Below are 15,878 nucleotides of genomic sequence, written 5' to 3'. Positions count from 1 at the left end.
TATATTATAGCATAGCTAGACCAATTAGCCTGAGGAAATCCCTGTGTATAAAGTACATCAACTGATGGTTATTGTTTTACAATGAAATGTAGGATATAAAGTGATGAGTATTGTTGTAAATTTACCATGGAGAGGTAACACAGATGCTGACACACTTGGCAGCGTCTGTCAGCCGTGTCTTCTGTGTATCTCAAGCGTTGCTGCTTCTTCTTGTCTGCTTGAGACTCGCAGTGTGTGCCGTAGCGCGCAGACAGACGGAGCCCGGCCTCGAACAGATCCCTGCGCTGGCTGATCTCTGCATCCCTGAAAAAGCAGACAGTTTATGAGATTCGGAAAATTTCAGAATATTTTCTGTATCTAAAAAATATTCATCTTTAAAAACGGTATTAATTTAATAATGCTAAAAAATGATCAAATAAAAATTATTGTAAATTTTTCATACTACACATTATAACTGTATAAACTTGCACTTGTACATACATTTTAGTTTGTAGTTTTACTGTTTTGCTTATTCTGATCACATATTTTAGAATATATAACAAAAATGTGTGTTGGAAAAATGAAAATCAGAATTTTAATAACAATGAATCCCTAATAACGTTTGTTTTTTTACAGTAGTTTTAAAATTTTATATAGATCAATTCTTTTCTGGAGGTGGATTTATTTTTATTTTTTTATACTAATGCATCTTTTTATTTTGTATATTACTAATATTGTTGGCTACTTGACAAATTGCTTTAGTTACTCTTTCCGAAGACACTAAATACAGAGATGTAAATGATATAATGAATCTGCTGCTCCACAATATCCTCACTTCAAATAACCTCAATCAACATGCAATTGGCAAAACACTGGTCATCAAAGAAAGAAATTAGAATTTGGCTGAGTTTCTGGCCATTGAAGCTCAATAAACGAGTCAAAACAAGCCTCGGGATGTGTTTCGGACAGACCTGAGATCTTTGATGAGACTGGAGACTGCATTCATGAGCTGCTTGTTGTCCCGCTCACATGTAGTGATCTGGTAGAGCAGTTTCTCGGTGGAGAAAGGCTCCTCTATACGACGCCGTTTAAGGTCCTGCAATGCAAACACGACACACGAGAGTGAAAGCGCCATACTCCCACAGGAAATAGGCAAAACCTCACTCACAAAAATACAGCTCTATTTTAGTTGAACCAAGCCAAGTTCCAGCTGGCTTTGTCCGTCCCTGCATCGAGTCTCTCACCTTAGCTGCCTCGTAGCCCAGTTTCATCCACTGGGGGTTGGCGAAGTGCACTGTCTCTGAGACACTGTAGCCACAACACACCTTAGACACAAAGGTCCCTGGGAAACATACCATGAACTGACCACTCTGTTGCACTGTCCGGTACACTTTCACCCCCTTTCGACGGAGCACCTCTGGAGAAATCTGTTATGAGGATGAAGAGATAAACGTGAAATAAGTAACATCACATCAAAACACATTGGGCCTCATTTACGAAACGAACGTACGACAGAAAATTGAGCGTACGGTCGTTTTAACGCAAAATTTGGAATTTATCAATATGGACGTGAGCGGTGGCTACGATCAAATCTCACGTCTGGTCTCAGCTCGTGTACGCAAGTTTTTGAGTTACCTGAACTTGCGCAGAGCATAGTAAATACGGTGGAGAATTGTAGATTGACAGCATTTTGTTCATTTTTATATTCCTGACCATCAAACGAAGCTCATTAGTCGATCGTTAATCAGTAAGATTAGAATGTCTTTTTTTGTTGTTGTTTTGTACAGGGCTTTAGATTTATGTGCGCGAATAGCAGCATAAACAAGACCGTGAGGATTCAATCGTCGCATCATGCACCTGCAGTGCTTCTGTGAAAGGAGAAAAACAGAAATTAAGTGTATAAAAGGGAATGTAGCCTAATTGTTTGCAATTACAAGGTTAACGGGTGTTTTTGGAGTAAGATCAATTTCTCTTTAGCGAGATTACTTCCTCTTTTTGGCCGGGTTTTGTTTCTGCGTGTCGTAAACTCTTGGGGCGAGGCTTCAAAACCTGGGTGTTTTAGGGGCGTGATATTCAAATGACGATTGTTTTCTGGCGCCACATTTATCAACATGCGATCATTCGTACGATGAGATCGGCGGCATACGAATGTTTCATAAATCACACGTGAACGCTGTCGTAAGTTGATTTGTGCGCACAGATCTGCGCTCGTTTCTACGTTAGATTGATAAATGAGGCCCATTCTCCCTTACATTACAGAAAGAGGGTGTACTTATAGGGACAGTCACCAAAAATGGTCAGTTTTACTGCTTTCTGTGGAACACAAAAGATGATATTTTGAAAAATGTCTCAGTTTAGTTTTTTTTGTCCATACAATAAAAGTCCACTGTTGTTTTGGGTCCTATTTACCATCATTATATGGACAAAAACCTTTTTTCTAAATATCTTGTGTTTTCCACAGAAGAGATTAAAACAACAGCATGAGGTGAGTAACTTATAACAAAAAGGTAAATTTTTGGGTGAACTATCCCTTTAAGAGAAACCTGTTTATGTTCCTAACTCACCATAATGTTCCTCTCTAGCATCTCCAGCCCTGGAGTGCCGTTAGCCTGTAGCAGTGTGTGTACTACTTTGTCAAGTTTTGATTTCTCTTCAGCTGGAATACTGTACCTGAGGATGAGAGATACATTTATTAGGGAACACTCCAATCGGGTTCAGTTTATCGCAGCTAACAATCTCTTTAAACTCTTACCAAATGCAGTCAGCACCAGTGTGTAGGTAATCGATATACGGAAGGCTGTTCTGGTCCCGACACCAGCATGAGGTAGAAAAGACCATTCCTATGTTCAGCCAGGGGATGGTCACTCCTTCATGCAGACACAAACAGATGAACGCTTACTGCTGCACAGATTCATCAGCTTCGAAAGCAGATCAAATATACACATCATTCTAAATCATCTAGTATGGGATTCTAATTTAACTCTTGATCATCAAGGTGTTTTATTGTATGCGTGAAAGTTTTGTTTTTCAGAAAACATTACCTGGCACAGCACCAAGATGACGTAAGATGGATCCTGAGTTATTGGAAAGGACAGTAAGATTCCATCCATGCCTTGAGAGCAAAAAGAAATCAAAGTAAAAGTCTAACAATACTTAATGCACAAAAACAGGGTTAAATAAAACCAAATCCTATTTTGGTTATCTTCTACAGGTAACACTTTACAATAAGGTTGTATATACTAATAAAGCATTTTTGCATTTTAGTAATAGTATTAATTGGTATTATATTTTCAACAGAGTTTATAAATTTATAAATGTCAATAAAAAGGTTAATTTGTACATAAACTACTAGGGATGTACAATATCAGCCAATATTGGATATTTAATCGTACCTGCTTATTTCCTATGTTTTTACACTAAGATTTCAAAGTTAATATTTAAAAACACTTATAATTTAACAATAGTGCAGTCATATTTGATAAATTGCACAGGCAAAAAAGATCCATTGTCTGTTGTCAACAGTGTAGCGATGTATGAAGCAAAGCTCACGCAGACGTCACTGTCAAAGCAAGCAGCTTCTTGTTGGTCAACGTGGCGAATCTGCATGACCAACTTGAACCCATTGGGAAATCTGTGTGTGGAAATCTTTCATCCTCACACAAAATTTCAGATCATGTATCCTATTAAAATTACTGGATTTTGATGGAAGTCAATGGCTACCATCAACAGTTTGGTTACCAACAATCTTCAAAATATCTTCTTTTGTGTTCAGCAGAAGAAAGAAACTCATACAGGATTGGAACGAATGGAGGGTGTGTAAATTATGACAGAATCCAATTTTTCATTTTTGAGTGAACTATCCCTTTAATGTAAAATGTTTAAAACCCTTACTTTGAAAATGGCTCAGACTTGCCCACAGGAAATCCACTCCCATGAGTCTTTGTATCAACCCTCCCACAGTGCACAGCAACATGGCATTCCTTTTCCGCAACCAATCTCCAGTACTCCCTCTGTAACAGTTAAAAGACATGACAGTGAACACGATTAAAAACATCACTTATCCTGCACATAGAAAAACATGAAATCAGCTTGTCACCATGAAGATGTACCTCAACTTCAGCAGTGTCTGGCTCTTTGCTGAAGCACATGTTCATAGTATTCCTGGCTGCCCTGTAGAATGTCGTCAGAGAGAACGACTTTCCCTGTGAAAGACGGACAAACAATGAACGACTGATGCTTAAAAAAGACAATGTTCATAAATATAATTCCAAAAAATAAAGCAAAAATACCCTGTATATGCACTTGTGATGTTCATTTATCACCCCTTCTTCCTCCCCTCTCTTCTCTAGTCTTCTCTGCCGGGTGGTCTTTGCCGTGGGGTCCAGCTCTCTGAGGTGCTCACGTGCTCCGCTTCGGTGCAACGCTCCATTCACCAGCCCATTTTTGGGCTCGGAGCGTGGAAGCAGCAGAGCGGCATGCTGGGATATGTCTCCCTGGCTCTCTAGGGGCCCACTTCTTCTCTCCAGGGCCTCTTTCTCCGCCAGCACTTCCTTCTCCAGCTGGGCCCTTTGGGCTGGGGACAGAGAGTCGTAGGAGAGCAGGTATTGGCAGTACGCCTCCTGGAGCTTGGCCAGCCGATCTTGAGCCGAGCGCGGGATGCCCAGCACATCGGCGAGACGGCCCCACGACTTCAGGTCTGTCACCTGCTGCATTCCCCCCATTTCATTTAGGATCTGGAAGAATCTGGCCAGGTCCAGCTCACAGCCGCCTAATAGGATGCAAAAAGGATACAAATAAATCACTGCGTTGCTGCAAATGGCTGTTTCTTTAATTTCACTTCACTCATCTCTAAATGTATGCGCACATACCCCATTAGTCACAGGCTTTGAGTGGCACATTGAAACTAAAGAAGGATTTGAGGTTGGCAAGGAGGCAGTGGTTCTATCTGGCAACGCCTAGATGATTTTCTTCATTCAGTCAACAAGAGACCAGACTGAGCCGTCTATCTGTCTTGGCTCTAGAGATGCACTGTGTAATCTCGTCAAAGGAAGCTGCCTTTGCTATCAGGAGCTCGCTAATCTGTCCAAACTGAACAGGTCAGTGACTGAATGACCAATAGATATGCACTTAAAATATAGCTGCACAGCCTACAAGTGAAGATAGAATATTTATCTGAATATTAATACAGTACAAAAACATCACTTATTGTCTGAGCTAAGACATTAATGTAATTTACTTCAACTAAAGACAACGTAGCCTAGATTTAACCGAGAATTTGATGTTATGGGTATGAATATAAAAATATGTTGGACCTATGACCATTAAAAGGAAAGCTCCTTTGAAACTGTAGCTTCTGCTTCATAATCTGAAGCAGTTCCTCTGCAGTCAAGCTAGTAACAAAGTAGTTTCATAACAAGGGAAATATTTTTATAATTAATTTGATGATATTATATTTAAACAATATTTTTCTGACAAAACCTAAACAGATAAATTCATACACAATACAAGTAAAAAATAAAATACAACCAAATTAAAATAAAAAAATAGTGATGAACAGGAGCAATTAATTAAATATTTTGCTATAAAATGATCCAAATGAACTGATTTGAATGGAATGAATCAGACTTTCCAATGCTACATATGAAAGAGAGAGGAGCGTTTATGACAAACTGATTCACTATAAGGAATAACACTTTCAAATGCTACATATGAGAGAGAGAGATGCATTTATAACAAACTGATTCACTAGAATGAATCATAATTTCAAATGCAGCATAAGAGAAAGAGGAACGCTTATGACAAACTGATTTATGTCAACTGATCATACTTTCAAATGTTACATCTGATAAAGATGAATGGATTCACAATAATGAATCAGACTTACCCATGCTACAAATGACAAAAACACAAATTTTAAAATAGAAGCTTCTGTCAAACCACTAAAAAAGTAGCTGTCGTTAGTAGCGTTGCTACTTTTATTTACTCCCAGCACTGTTTTCAAAACATTGTTTTCCTGTCCAGCACTTCTTACCTATAAGTGGAGGCTCTTCCATATTAATGCCTTGTGTCCGCAGGTGTCTCCTGATGCAGGCCAGTCGCTGTACATTTGGGCCCCAGCGTCTGCCCAGCTTGTGCACATGCTGCACGTACGAGACGAAGCGCATCTCCTCTTTAAGCTTACACTCGGGACGCCAATCCGCCGGTGGAACAACCCGGTATAACCCATACGCCTCCGCTTCCCCCCGCATAAACTCCATATAAGTCATTGGGTCGTGGAGCTCGCGTGTGCTGGGATAGAAAACAGGAACCTCTGTGACTTCCGCGCTGCGCCGGCCTCGCTCTTTAGGCTCAGCTTGGTTGAGGGGCTCAGTTGTTTTAGAATGATTGCCTTGTTTTAGTGAATTGCTTGTTTTGGGGGTCTCTGATATTTTGGGGGAGTTGGCTGGTTTTAAAATGTCTTGTGTTGAGGTAGTGGGGCTGTTCTTGGCCAGAACGGTGGCTTTACAGTGCATCTGATTGGTGAACATGAGCTTCCCCGCCGAGGCCCGTTTGGGCCGTTGCGATCCTGCCACTTGCGGTCTCACCGGCGTCTCCTGAGCTGCTTTCCTACTCCGCGTCTCCAAGGGAACCACTTGTACTTTGACCCTCTTAGCCTCGACCTCTGCTCCGGTCAGACTAACCCCGGCTAACTCCAACTGCCTCTTTGACTGTCTCAGTCCGTTTCGTCTGGGTGGGAAAGTGTCCTTCCCACACAGCCTCCCAGCGGTTGCTGGTGATAGCACCTGTTTTTGCATCTTGGCATGGCTGGTTTGGGCTTTTCCTGAGTTGGAGTGCTGAGGGTGTGTGTGGGTGTGGCGTGTATGTGTGCTCAGGCTGAGCTTGGCCTCTTTGAGCAGTCTGGCTTTGGTGTAAGTCACGTGGCCCTTGGGGTATTTCACAGCTTTGGTCGGGGGAGTGCGGAGTTCTCTCGTCTTCCTAGAACTGACAGCAGATGCTCCCGATGTTCCATTCATTTTGGAGGCCTGAAGGATTACAAAAATTTGTTTTGTTTTTTCATTTATTTACACTCTAGAAAACTGATTATACAGTAAACACAACATACAAGGTGCTGTGTCACTTCTATTTTTTTTATCTAGTTTAAAACACATGTAACAAGTTCTGAGTATTCATCTAGTATTATTTGTATGTTGGTTTCATATGGTTAAAAAAAACGTTATTCCATTTTCAAGAAAAGCTTACTGACTGTGAAGTTTTTAATTATTTTTATACATTTGAATCAATTAATAATTCATAAATATCATTACAGTTTTGGAGAAGGTCACCAATTTTTACAACCTGAACTAAATTTGCCTCGTCAATTTATCTGATATTTAAAGAGACTTACTGACCTTGACATAGAGTCTTCAAGGATCCTCTCTATGGCATAATTTCCCGTTTTATGTTGATTGAACCACGAGTTTGATTTTGTAGACAAATGTTTTTTTTAAATGAATATAAATGTTAATAACAAATTAATATGAACAAAAAACAGTGAGCAGTTTTATTAAAATGTTTATTGCAATCTTAAATTCTTTATTATTTTAATATCAATTATTTAGTTAAAAGAGTATGGAAAAGTCCAATTTTTCTTTTCAAAAAAATGTGTAATAATGCTTTTCTTCTATTTATGAATTAAAATATACCAAGTTTAATTTTAATTCTGAATTAAAAACGTCATTATGTATATACTAGGGGCTGCACCGACTAATCGACTTCAATGCTCTGCCATGACGCTTTAAGCTTGACGTCGACTAGTCACTGGACCTATAGAGGGTGCAACGGGATAAGAAATCTTTGAAGGACTTCTACATTTACGTTCCGTTTCCAAACAGTTCAAATGAAAAATAAATGCATACTCTGAAAGCGCTCCACAAGACATGTGAGATTATATTACTGGATGCTCGAAATTGAATGGGAGAATGCAGGTTTTAAACAGCTTATTGAACAGGTGAATTAATCGCCGTTCTAATCTAACGCGCTGCTGCACTGTAAAGCACACACATAGGCTACAGACAGTAGCGCACATCACGCACACAGAATCATTCAGCGCGGAAATGTATTGTCAACACTGTTCTGTGATTTCTTAATAAAATAGCTTTGAAACTGAAAAGTTCAAGCATATATTTCTTAAGAACTAAATCCCACAGCTTCACTACTAGTAGAGAGACGCTGCCACGTAGAATGAATCCACACACACAATCGCTCTCACGAATGCATTGAATGTAATCTTTACTGTGCTAATTTATCTGTATCTGATTTAGAATGAGCAGAAATATGTGAGAAACATAACGACTCAAAGACAAAAGAACTATTAAAAATGAGCTGTTATAGGAGCAATAGCCACGTGGGCAGCGTTGTGTCATATGCCATAGCTGGTAGTGTTTATCGGTGAGCGTGATTTGACCAAGTACAACATGTTCAAACAGTATCAACATCCTTGTTGATCCAGGAACATCATTCCAATCAACCAATCAGAATTGAGGGATAACTTTTCAGGAAATATCTGTTTTAGGTTTACAATCAGGATTAGGTGCTTCTACACCCTTGTTAATCAGCTATCTTCCCTCTGATTTTAGGAATAAATTATGGGTAAGGTTAGTTTTAGGGGTAGGGATTGGGTTAAGTCTGTATTTTTGGACAGTAATGTTGATCCAGGAACATGTCTTACTTGGCAAAATCACGCCGCCCGGTGTTCACAGCTCCAGATGTATTTGTTCATTAATGACGTCATCAGCGACTAGTCGACTTCGACTCGACTATCATCACATAAAAGTCGACTTTAAAAAATCAGAAGTCGTTCAACCCCTAGTATATACTATACACTTTTATCTAAAGCAACTTAAATCACTCAATTTTTATCTAAAGCTATTTAAAAAAAAACTCAATTCATTCAATTTTATCAGTACACGCACTGCTCAGGAATGAAAAACTATGATCCTGCTGCACTGTGGTTCTGCAGTGCTACAACATGAGTTTGGTGTTTGCTCTACTTTTATGGATGACGTGTGATTTAAAGGCAAGGACTGAGAGTGTTGTTGTCAAGAAGAAGCAAACACAACTTCCTCAAACTGATTGCATAACAGCAACCTCCAATTATTCACTCTCAAAGTGACCATATTCTTCCACTAGGGGGCTCAGTGGAGCCGTTCCTTCTTTTTTTTAGGGAGCTCTTGCACGTGACCTGGGGCATGTACTGTGATTGTTCCATTTGCATGCGATGGGGGATGGGAGACGATTCATTTGACTCAAAAACCAAAGTTCTTGACAGAAACTTCAACAGATCTACAAATGATCCACCACATGGAGACAGCTCATGTTTACAAAAAACTGGACACAGTATGTGGTACTTGCACACTCCACTGGATTTGACTGTGTGTGGAGAGAGAGGGGAGGAGAGATGACATCATGTGTTGCTATAGGCCTGCTGCAGGATAGTAGGGATAGGGTAAAGCTAACCATATGCTGCTCTGCGAGCCCATAGGACGCTCTGGCAGAAAAGGGAGGAAATTTTGATGGACACAAATGGGTCCTACTTAGTCTCTATTATCCCACTGTACTGTACTGTACTGTACTGACTGAATTAGCAAACAGTAATACAGAGGCAAATGACACCGCATTGGAAAACTGGAAAAACTTCCACATCAGTGTCATACACTTGGGTAGGAAGCTACAACTTTATTGTTGTAAATACTATAGTGATGCAAACATGTGGTCAATTTCGCTTCTAGGCAGCTCGAGGGACTGGGATGTCCGAATAATGTTTGACAGATGTTGATGAAATGCTTTGATATTAAATTAGTTGATAATAAATGCTTTGCAGTTGACCAGAGGAATTATGAGCAATACTTCTTTTTCTCTTGTAAAAATTAGCTCAAGATTGGGAGAAAACTATTATTTTTATGTTGAGATCACAAGAAAATTAAGGCAAGGTCATAGGAAAGAAATCCAGTCATACCTGTTGTTTTTGTTCTTGTACAGCCCTGGTGGGTCTTCGATTGTGTGTAGTGGAGGTCCTAGCTGATGCTACAGTGTTCTTCTCCTTCCCATGGACCCCGTCTCTCCCTCTGGCCCTTAAACTGCTCTTGCTTTCCTCAGCAGTTCGTGTCTGTCCATTAAATACTGGTAGAGGAGAGAGCATACAACAGATATAATGTTAAGAAGTCTTTTAGCAAATTTAGTTGAATATCGGCATATTTAATTTCTAAAAGCAAAAGAAAATGTATTTATGTCTTTATTTTAATGTTTTTTTTTTGTCTGTATTACAATGCACAAGGGTGCACAATGCCTGATGGTTATAGGCACTAAATTGACTGACTTAACCAGATGGTTTCCCTCCTAGGTGACCTAAACCAGATGATTTAGTACTTTAGTGGAAAAAGACCCAGGTTTGAGTCTTTCTGCTGAATGGTCCTGCTGTACCTGACTGCTCTGCTTTCCACTTTCTGTGCACTTGACTTGTAAATTGCTCTTATAAAAGAAGACTGCCAAGCAGCTAACAGAGTCTGCATAGAGGCCTTGTCTAACACACCAGAATTTATGGGATTTTAAAGCACAAATATTGTAACAGCAAAGCTGCTTACAGGTCTTAGACGAACATCAATAAATCACCAAAACGCAGTAACACAAATGACTGAATGCCACTAAAAGTGCTCACTTTTTAGAAACAGCTAAAGATGATTCTCTTGCTTTCGACTGTAAGAACAACATAATATTGCATGAAAATCTACTATAACAGATCTTCATTCTTCCTGAGAGCCACCCACATTGCACATGGACAAAAGAAGCCTCTATTAGCTAAATAGATGTTGAACTGAACAATGTTAGCAATAAAACACTAAACAAGCATTGAAATGCTCTTTGGGTCACTTTAGTAAATGAAAGCTTCTAGAGGGACCAACTTATCATTCAAACAGTTTGGAGCTCGGCCAATGGCGCACATAAAAGTGTCATATTCAGCGTGTGGTCTCGTACAATATGTAAGGAGAACTGGCTCTGGTTTCGTTATAAACTATGGATGCTCAGCATGACTCCCATCTTCATTAGGTAGCACACAGTTTCCTTTCAGCACGATATTCCACATGCAGACACAACACACCGCGCAGAGACTGAATTTAGAGCAGGAGAATTTCCACTAAAAACTCTTGGTCAGTGTTCAAGTATCTCATAAGCATGGGGCACATTTGAGACGAATAATATACATTTAAAAACCCTGAAAGCCATTCCCAGTTTTAGACACAAACACTGTGTTTATCCTAGAGGTCCAATCTGACCTCGAAACCCCAGTGAGGTGATGGGTGTATGGTTGTAGTTTGTCCGGAGCCCCTCAAACATGTGTCGAGTATGTGGAGCAGTATTGGGTTACTCGGGTGCAGATTACACTGCAGATTTTGCTGAGTGGGCATTAGGGTCCGGTTACAAACCCAGAGACAGAAAGAAATGGGGCAAGAACTGAAATGACGGAGACAGAGTGACTAAAGGGCTAAATTTAGCTTGGCCTGTTTTGATCTGTTAGCAATAAATAGGGCGCAAATCTAAAGAGAAAGAGGAAACAAGCACAGTGACCAATGGCATCATTAAAGGGGTCATGAATGACTTTTCTCCGAGGTCCACTTATAATGTTATCAAGACTTTTACATCAAAAAACATTATAATTTAGAATAGGCTATTTTCTGTCCTGTTTTGACCCCCCTCATCACAACGCTCCATTTGAATAGGCGTGGTGGATTGTAGACTATTTTAGTTTCAATCTTTCTGAAAATCCTGCGTCGAATTGTGAGGTGTGTATGCGCTCTAGCGTAGTTTACGTAAACAAAGTCACCTACATCTTGGATGCCCTGGGGGTAAGCAGATAAACATCAAATTTTCATTTTTGGGTGAACTATCCCTTTAATAATAAGCAGGGATATGAAAATGAATGTGAAAATAATTATCAGTACACATAAATATAGCATAAATAGTCATGAAATTATGTATATATAGTATATGAAACAATTGATATTTTAACACTTATATGAAATATTTATTTGAACATATACATTTATAAATAAATATACACTAACATTTAAATGTTTAAATGTCAATACGATATTTTCAATGTTTTTTTTTTTAAAGAAGACTCTTACACTCAGCAAGGCCCCATTTATTTGATCAAAAAAATCCAGTAAAAACTGTGAAATATCATTATAAATTAAAATATGTTTTCCATTTTAATATAATTTAAATTGTAATTTATTCCTGTAATTGCAAAACTGAATTTTCAGCAGCAATTACTCCAGTCTTCAGTCACATGATCACTCTAATACTCTGATTAATTATGCTGATGATCAAGAACCATTATTATTATCAATGTTGAAAACAGTTGTGCTGCTTAAGATTTTTGTAGAAACTGCAATAAAAAAATTTAGGATACTTTGATGAAAAGAAAGTTCAAAAGAACAGCAATTATTTGAAGTGTAAATCTTTTGTAATATTAAACATTTCTTTACTGTCACTTTTGATCAACTTTGCTTTTTTGCATGTGTGCATACTCAGACATTGAGCACCCTGTATTATATGGATGGTATAGAGCAAATGTAGTCAATCTGACAGTGAGGGCTGTATATAGCCACGGCTCATTAACTGTATGGTGTGGAAAGAGGCAGAACCATAACACACCTCATTGGGGTCCCTAAATGGAAGCAAATGTCCAGCCTGTCTGCTACTGGCAGTGTAATAATAAACTGAACACTACACAGGCTACACAGTAAAATGGATTGTAAATCTCTATTTTAAGTCAAAAGGATTATAAAACGCAAAGCAAGATAAAGTTTATGAGAATAAGTGTATGTGTTTGTGGTTATTCAGTGTGTTTGAGGAGTGTACGTACCATGACCGTTGGCGATGCATTTGTTGGGTCCTTTGCTCTTCCGTGGAGTGGACTGGCAGGAAGCAGTGGCATTGCTAGCACTGTCTTCTTCCTCTTCCTCATCCTCTTCCTCATCTACATCTTCATCATCTTTAGCACTACCGAAGCAGAACCATAACACACCTCATTGGGGTCCCTAAATGGAAGCAAATGTCCAGCCTGTCTGCTACTGGCAGTGTAATAATAAACTGAACACTACACAGGCTACACAGTAAAATGGATTGTAAATCTCTATTTTAAGTCAAAAGGATTATAAAACGCAAAGCAAGATAAAGTTTATGAGAATAAGTGTATGTGTTTGTGGTTATTCAGTGTGTTTGAGGAGTGTACGTACCATGACCGTTGGCGATGCATTTGTTGGGTCCTTTGCTCTTCCGTGGAGTGGACTGGCAGGAAGCAGTGACATTGCTAGCACTGTCTTCTTCCTCTTCCTCATCCACATCTTCATCATCTTTAGCACTACCGAAGTATGTCATGTTGCTGGGCAACGCAGCAGAGCCTGAACCAATGAGAAAGAGGGTAAAGACAAAATGAGGAGAGGAGAAATCATGCAGAGAGACACACTGTACGAGTTAGAAATAGAGAACAGAACAGTAGTAATGACTACCAGCTGAGATGAACAGTTTCAGTCTTCACATATCTTGCTTTGTAAGAAACCTGAACACCCTTAAAGAGATCACCAAAAATGAAAATTCTGTCATCATTTACTTAAACCTTTATGACTTACTTCTGTGGAACATAAAAGAAGATTTTGTGAAGATTTTTTTTTTTGGCACTACACCACCATTCATACATTCCAAGTATGAGGTCAGTAAGATTAATAATATAATATAATATAATATAATAATATATAAGGTCAGGGCGCATTAAATTAATCAGAAGTGACAGTGAATACATTTATAATGTATACAAAAGATTTATATTCTATTCTATCAATTCATCAAGGAATCATGAAAAAATGGCTGCTGAAAACTCAGCTTTACCATCATAGGAATACATTTCATTTTAAAATATATTCAAATAGAAAATTTCTGTTTTACTGTACTTTTGATCAAATAAATACAGCCTTGGTGAGCACATCTTATAAAAAATGAAAATATCTTACAGACTCTGAACCTTTAAAGGGTATTGTACACTTAATTAAAACAATTTACAATGATTGACTTCAGTTTCTATTTTACAAAACAACACTGGACCCCACTGACTTTCACTGTATAGGAAAAAATATTTTTTCAAAATATCTTGTGTTCTGCAAAATAAACAGTCATATATGTCTGAACATCAGATTTAAGATGTTTCTGTGTTCTGTGTTTTGCACAGTCATTCTCTCCGAGAGCATTATAACTAGAAGATAACTTCCTAAAACTCTGGTGTGAGCATTTGTATACTGTGCAAAGCTCCATATCCTGTTTAACTTCACTGTCCCAGCACTGTGAGGGAAAGCCGTTAAATGTGACAGCAGAGTGGTCCAAGTCCAGCACTCATCTCATGTGCTACTGATCCTCACTGAAAGGTTCAGTGCTCACAATGGAGAGCCTGTTCACAAGCTTTATTCCACATTCCCTCAATTGGCATTTATCTGCACCCGAGTCACTGGGTCCGTGGTACTCGCGTGTGCTGTAGCATGTGATTGTGTGTGCATGCGTGAGAGAGTGTATATGTGCGCCTGAGGAGGGGGTGGGGAACGGGACAGACTACTGAGAGAGAAATACAGAGGAGAAGTGGCCCGACTGCTTTTGAATCAATCCACTTCTCCAACCACAATAACCAATAGAGTGTTACATTTATATTGCAACCTGGGTCATATCTGCCATTATTTGAGATCAATAGAAATGAACCATGTGAAACCCTATTAGCAACTGGTTATGGACAGCAAGCTCTAATCTCCAGGTGAAATGAGAGCCCAGCTGAATGGTAAAAGAAAGGATCTCTGGGCCCCCTAGATTACACAGGAAGGCTCTTTAGGCCAGTCCTCTATCATCGAGGGCTTTAATAAGGGCTCCTGGGGGCTTTGAGCTATTGGCTATTGTTCACATCACAAGAGGCAACTGAATGATTCTTCGATTCCTTTCTGATAATGCCAGAGGTTTTGCAGAGCCATTTCAGAGCGAATATTAATGAATGTGATTTTCATCTCACAATTACTACTCTGCAGTAATACAGCCGATCATTTGCTGTGATAAAGTATTCAACTCTCACTTTCATTCATTAACATGATATGCATAATTTCACTATCTGCAGGGAATAGGTCTGTGTTTAATCCAAGTATCCTATTATTTTTGGAAAGAGTCACGACTCATGACGTCCTCTGATTTTGAATTCTTCCTCGAAGCAAAGCATGCCTTTGCTTGAGGGGTTTTGTGCATGAATCTGAATCTGTTTTTACATCTGTCCCTTATGGGCTGATGGAGAATGAGAGTGAGAGAGAAAGAGAAGGAGATAAAAAAGAGAGACAGGCTAAAACAGCAGAACTAAAATATATGCATTATTGAATATTGAATGATGGCACCCAAATCACATGTATAATATATACAATAGTATAAGTATATATAATTATTACTACCATTCAAAATTTTGGGGTTGTTAAGATTTTTTTTTTAAGGTTTGTGAAATAAATCTTTTATGCTCACCAAAGCTGCATTTATTTGATAAAAATATAGTAATAACAGTAATATTTTATATTTGATTACAATTTAAAATAATTATTTCCTATTGTAAAATATTTTATTCTCCAGTCTTCAGTGTCACATGATCCTTCAGAAATCACTCTAATATGCTAATTTGGTGATCAAGAAACTTTTCTTATTATTTTATGTTTAAAAAGTTGTGCCGCTTAATAATTTTGCGGAAAACAGGATACATCTTTTTCAGGATTCTTTGATGAAAATAAAGTTCAAAAGAACAGCATTTATTTGAAATAGAAACCGTTTGTAACATTATAACTGTGTTTACTGTC

The 15,878-nt window shown here is 38.7% G+C and overlaps 1 protein-coding gene across 2 annotated transcripts in view; it reads right to left on the bottom strand.

Moving 5' to 3' along the window:
• The window catches only part of LOC107593646 (protein Jumonji-like), a 34,442-nt gene that overhangs the window by 2,654 nt on the left and 15,910 nt on the right, over window positions 1–15,878 (bottom strand). The window contains exons 5-16 of one of the 2 annotated variants that reach the window (XM_016283461.1): window positions 13,257–13,421; window positions 9,974–10,137; window positions 6,011–7,001; window positions 4,269–4,747; window positions 4,089–4,181; window positions 3,871–3,989; window positions 3,021–3,091; window positions 2,732–2,846; window positions 2,544–2,649; window positions 1,224–1,406; window positions 951–1,075; window positions 126–303 (exon numbers count right to left, since the gene is read on the bottom strand). In XM_016283461.1, the coding sequence (XP_016138947.1) occupies window positions 126–303; window positions 951–1,075; window positions 1,224–1,406; window positions 2,544–2,649; window positions 2,732–2,846; window positions 3,021–3,091; window positions 3,871–3,989; window positions 4,089–4,181; window positions 4,269–4,747; window positions 6,011–7,001; window positions 9,974–10,137; window positions 13,257–13,421 (2,789 nt within the window). The remainder of the gene's footprint in view (window positions 1–125; window positions 304–950; window positions 1,076–1,223; window positions 1,407–2,543; window positions 2,650–2,731; window positions 2,847–3,020; window positions 3,092–3,870; window positions 3,990–4,088; window positions 4,182–4,268; window positions 4,748–6,010; window positions 7,002–9,973; window positions 10,138–13,256; window positions 13,422–15,878) is intronic. The other variant, XM_016283462.1, reaches the window with a different exon arrangement.

Source organism: Sinocyclocheilus grahami, unplaced genomic scaffold (assembly GCF_001515645.1).
Source record: "Sinocyclocheilus grahami isolate Dianchi unplaced genomic scaffold, SAMN03320097.WGS_v1.1 scaffold175.1, whole genome shotgun sequence".
NCBI classification, from domain to species: Eukaryota; Metazoa; Chordata; class Actinopteri; order Cypriniformes; family Cyprinidae; genus Sinocyclocheilus; species Sinocyclocheilus grahami.
Note: the sequence above shows the minus strand (reverse complement) of the source record. Positions and strands in the feature narration are given on the sequence as shown.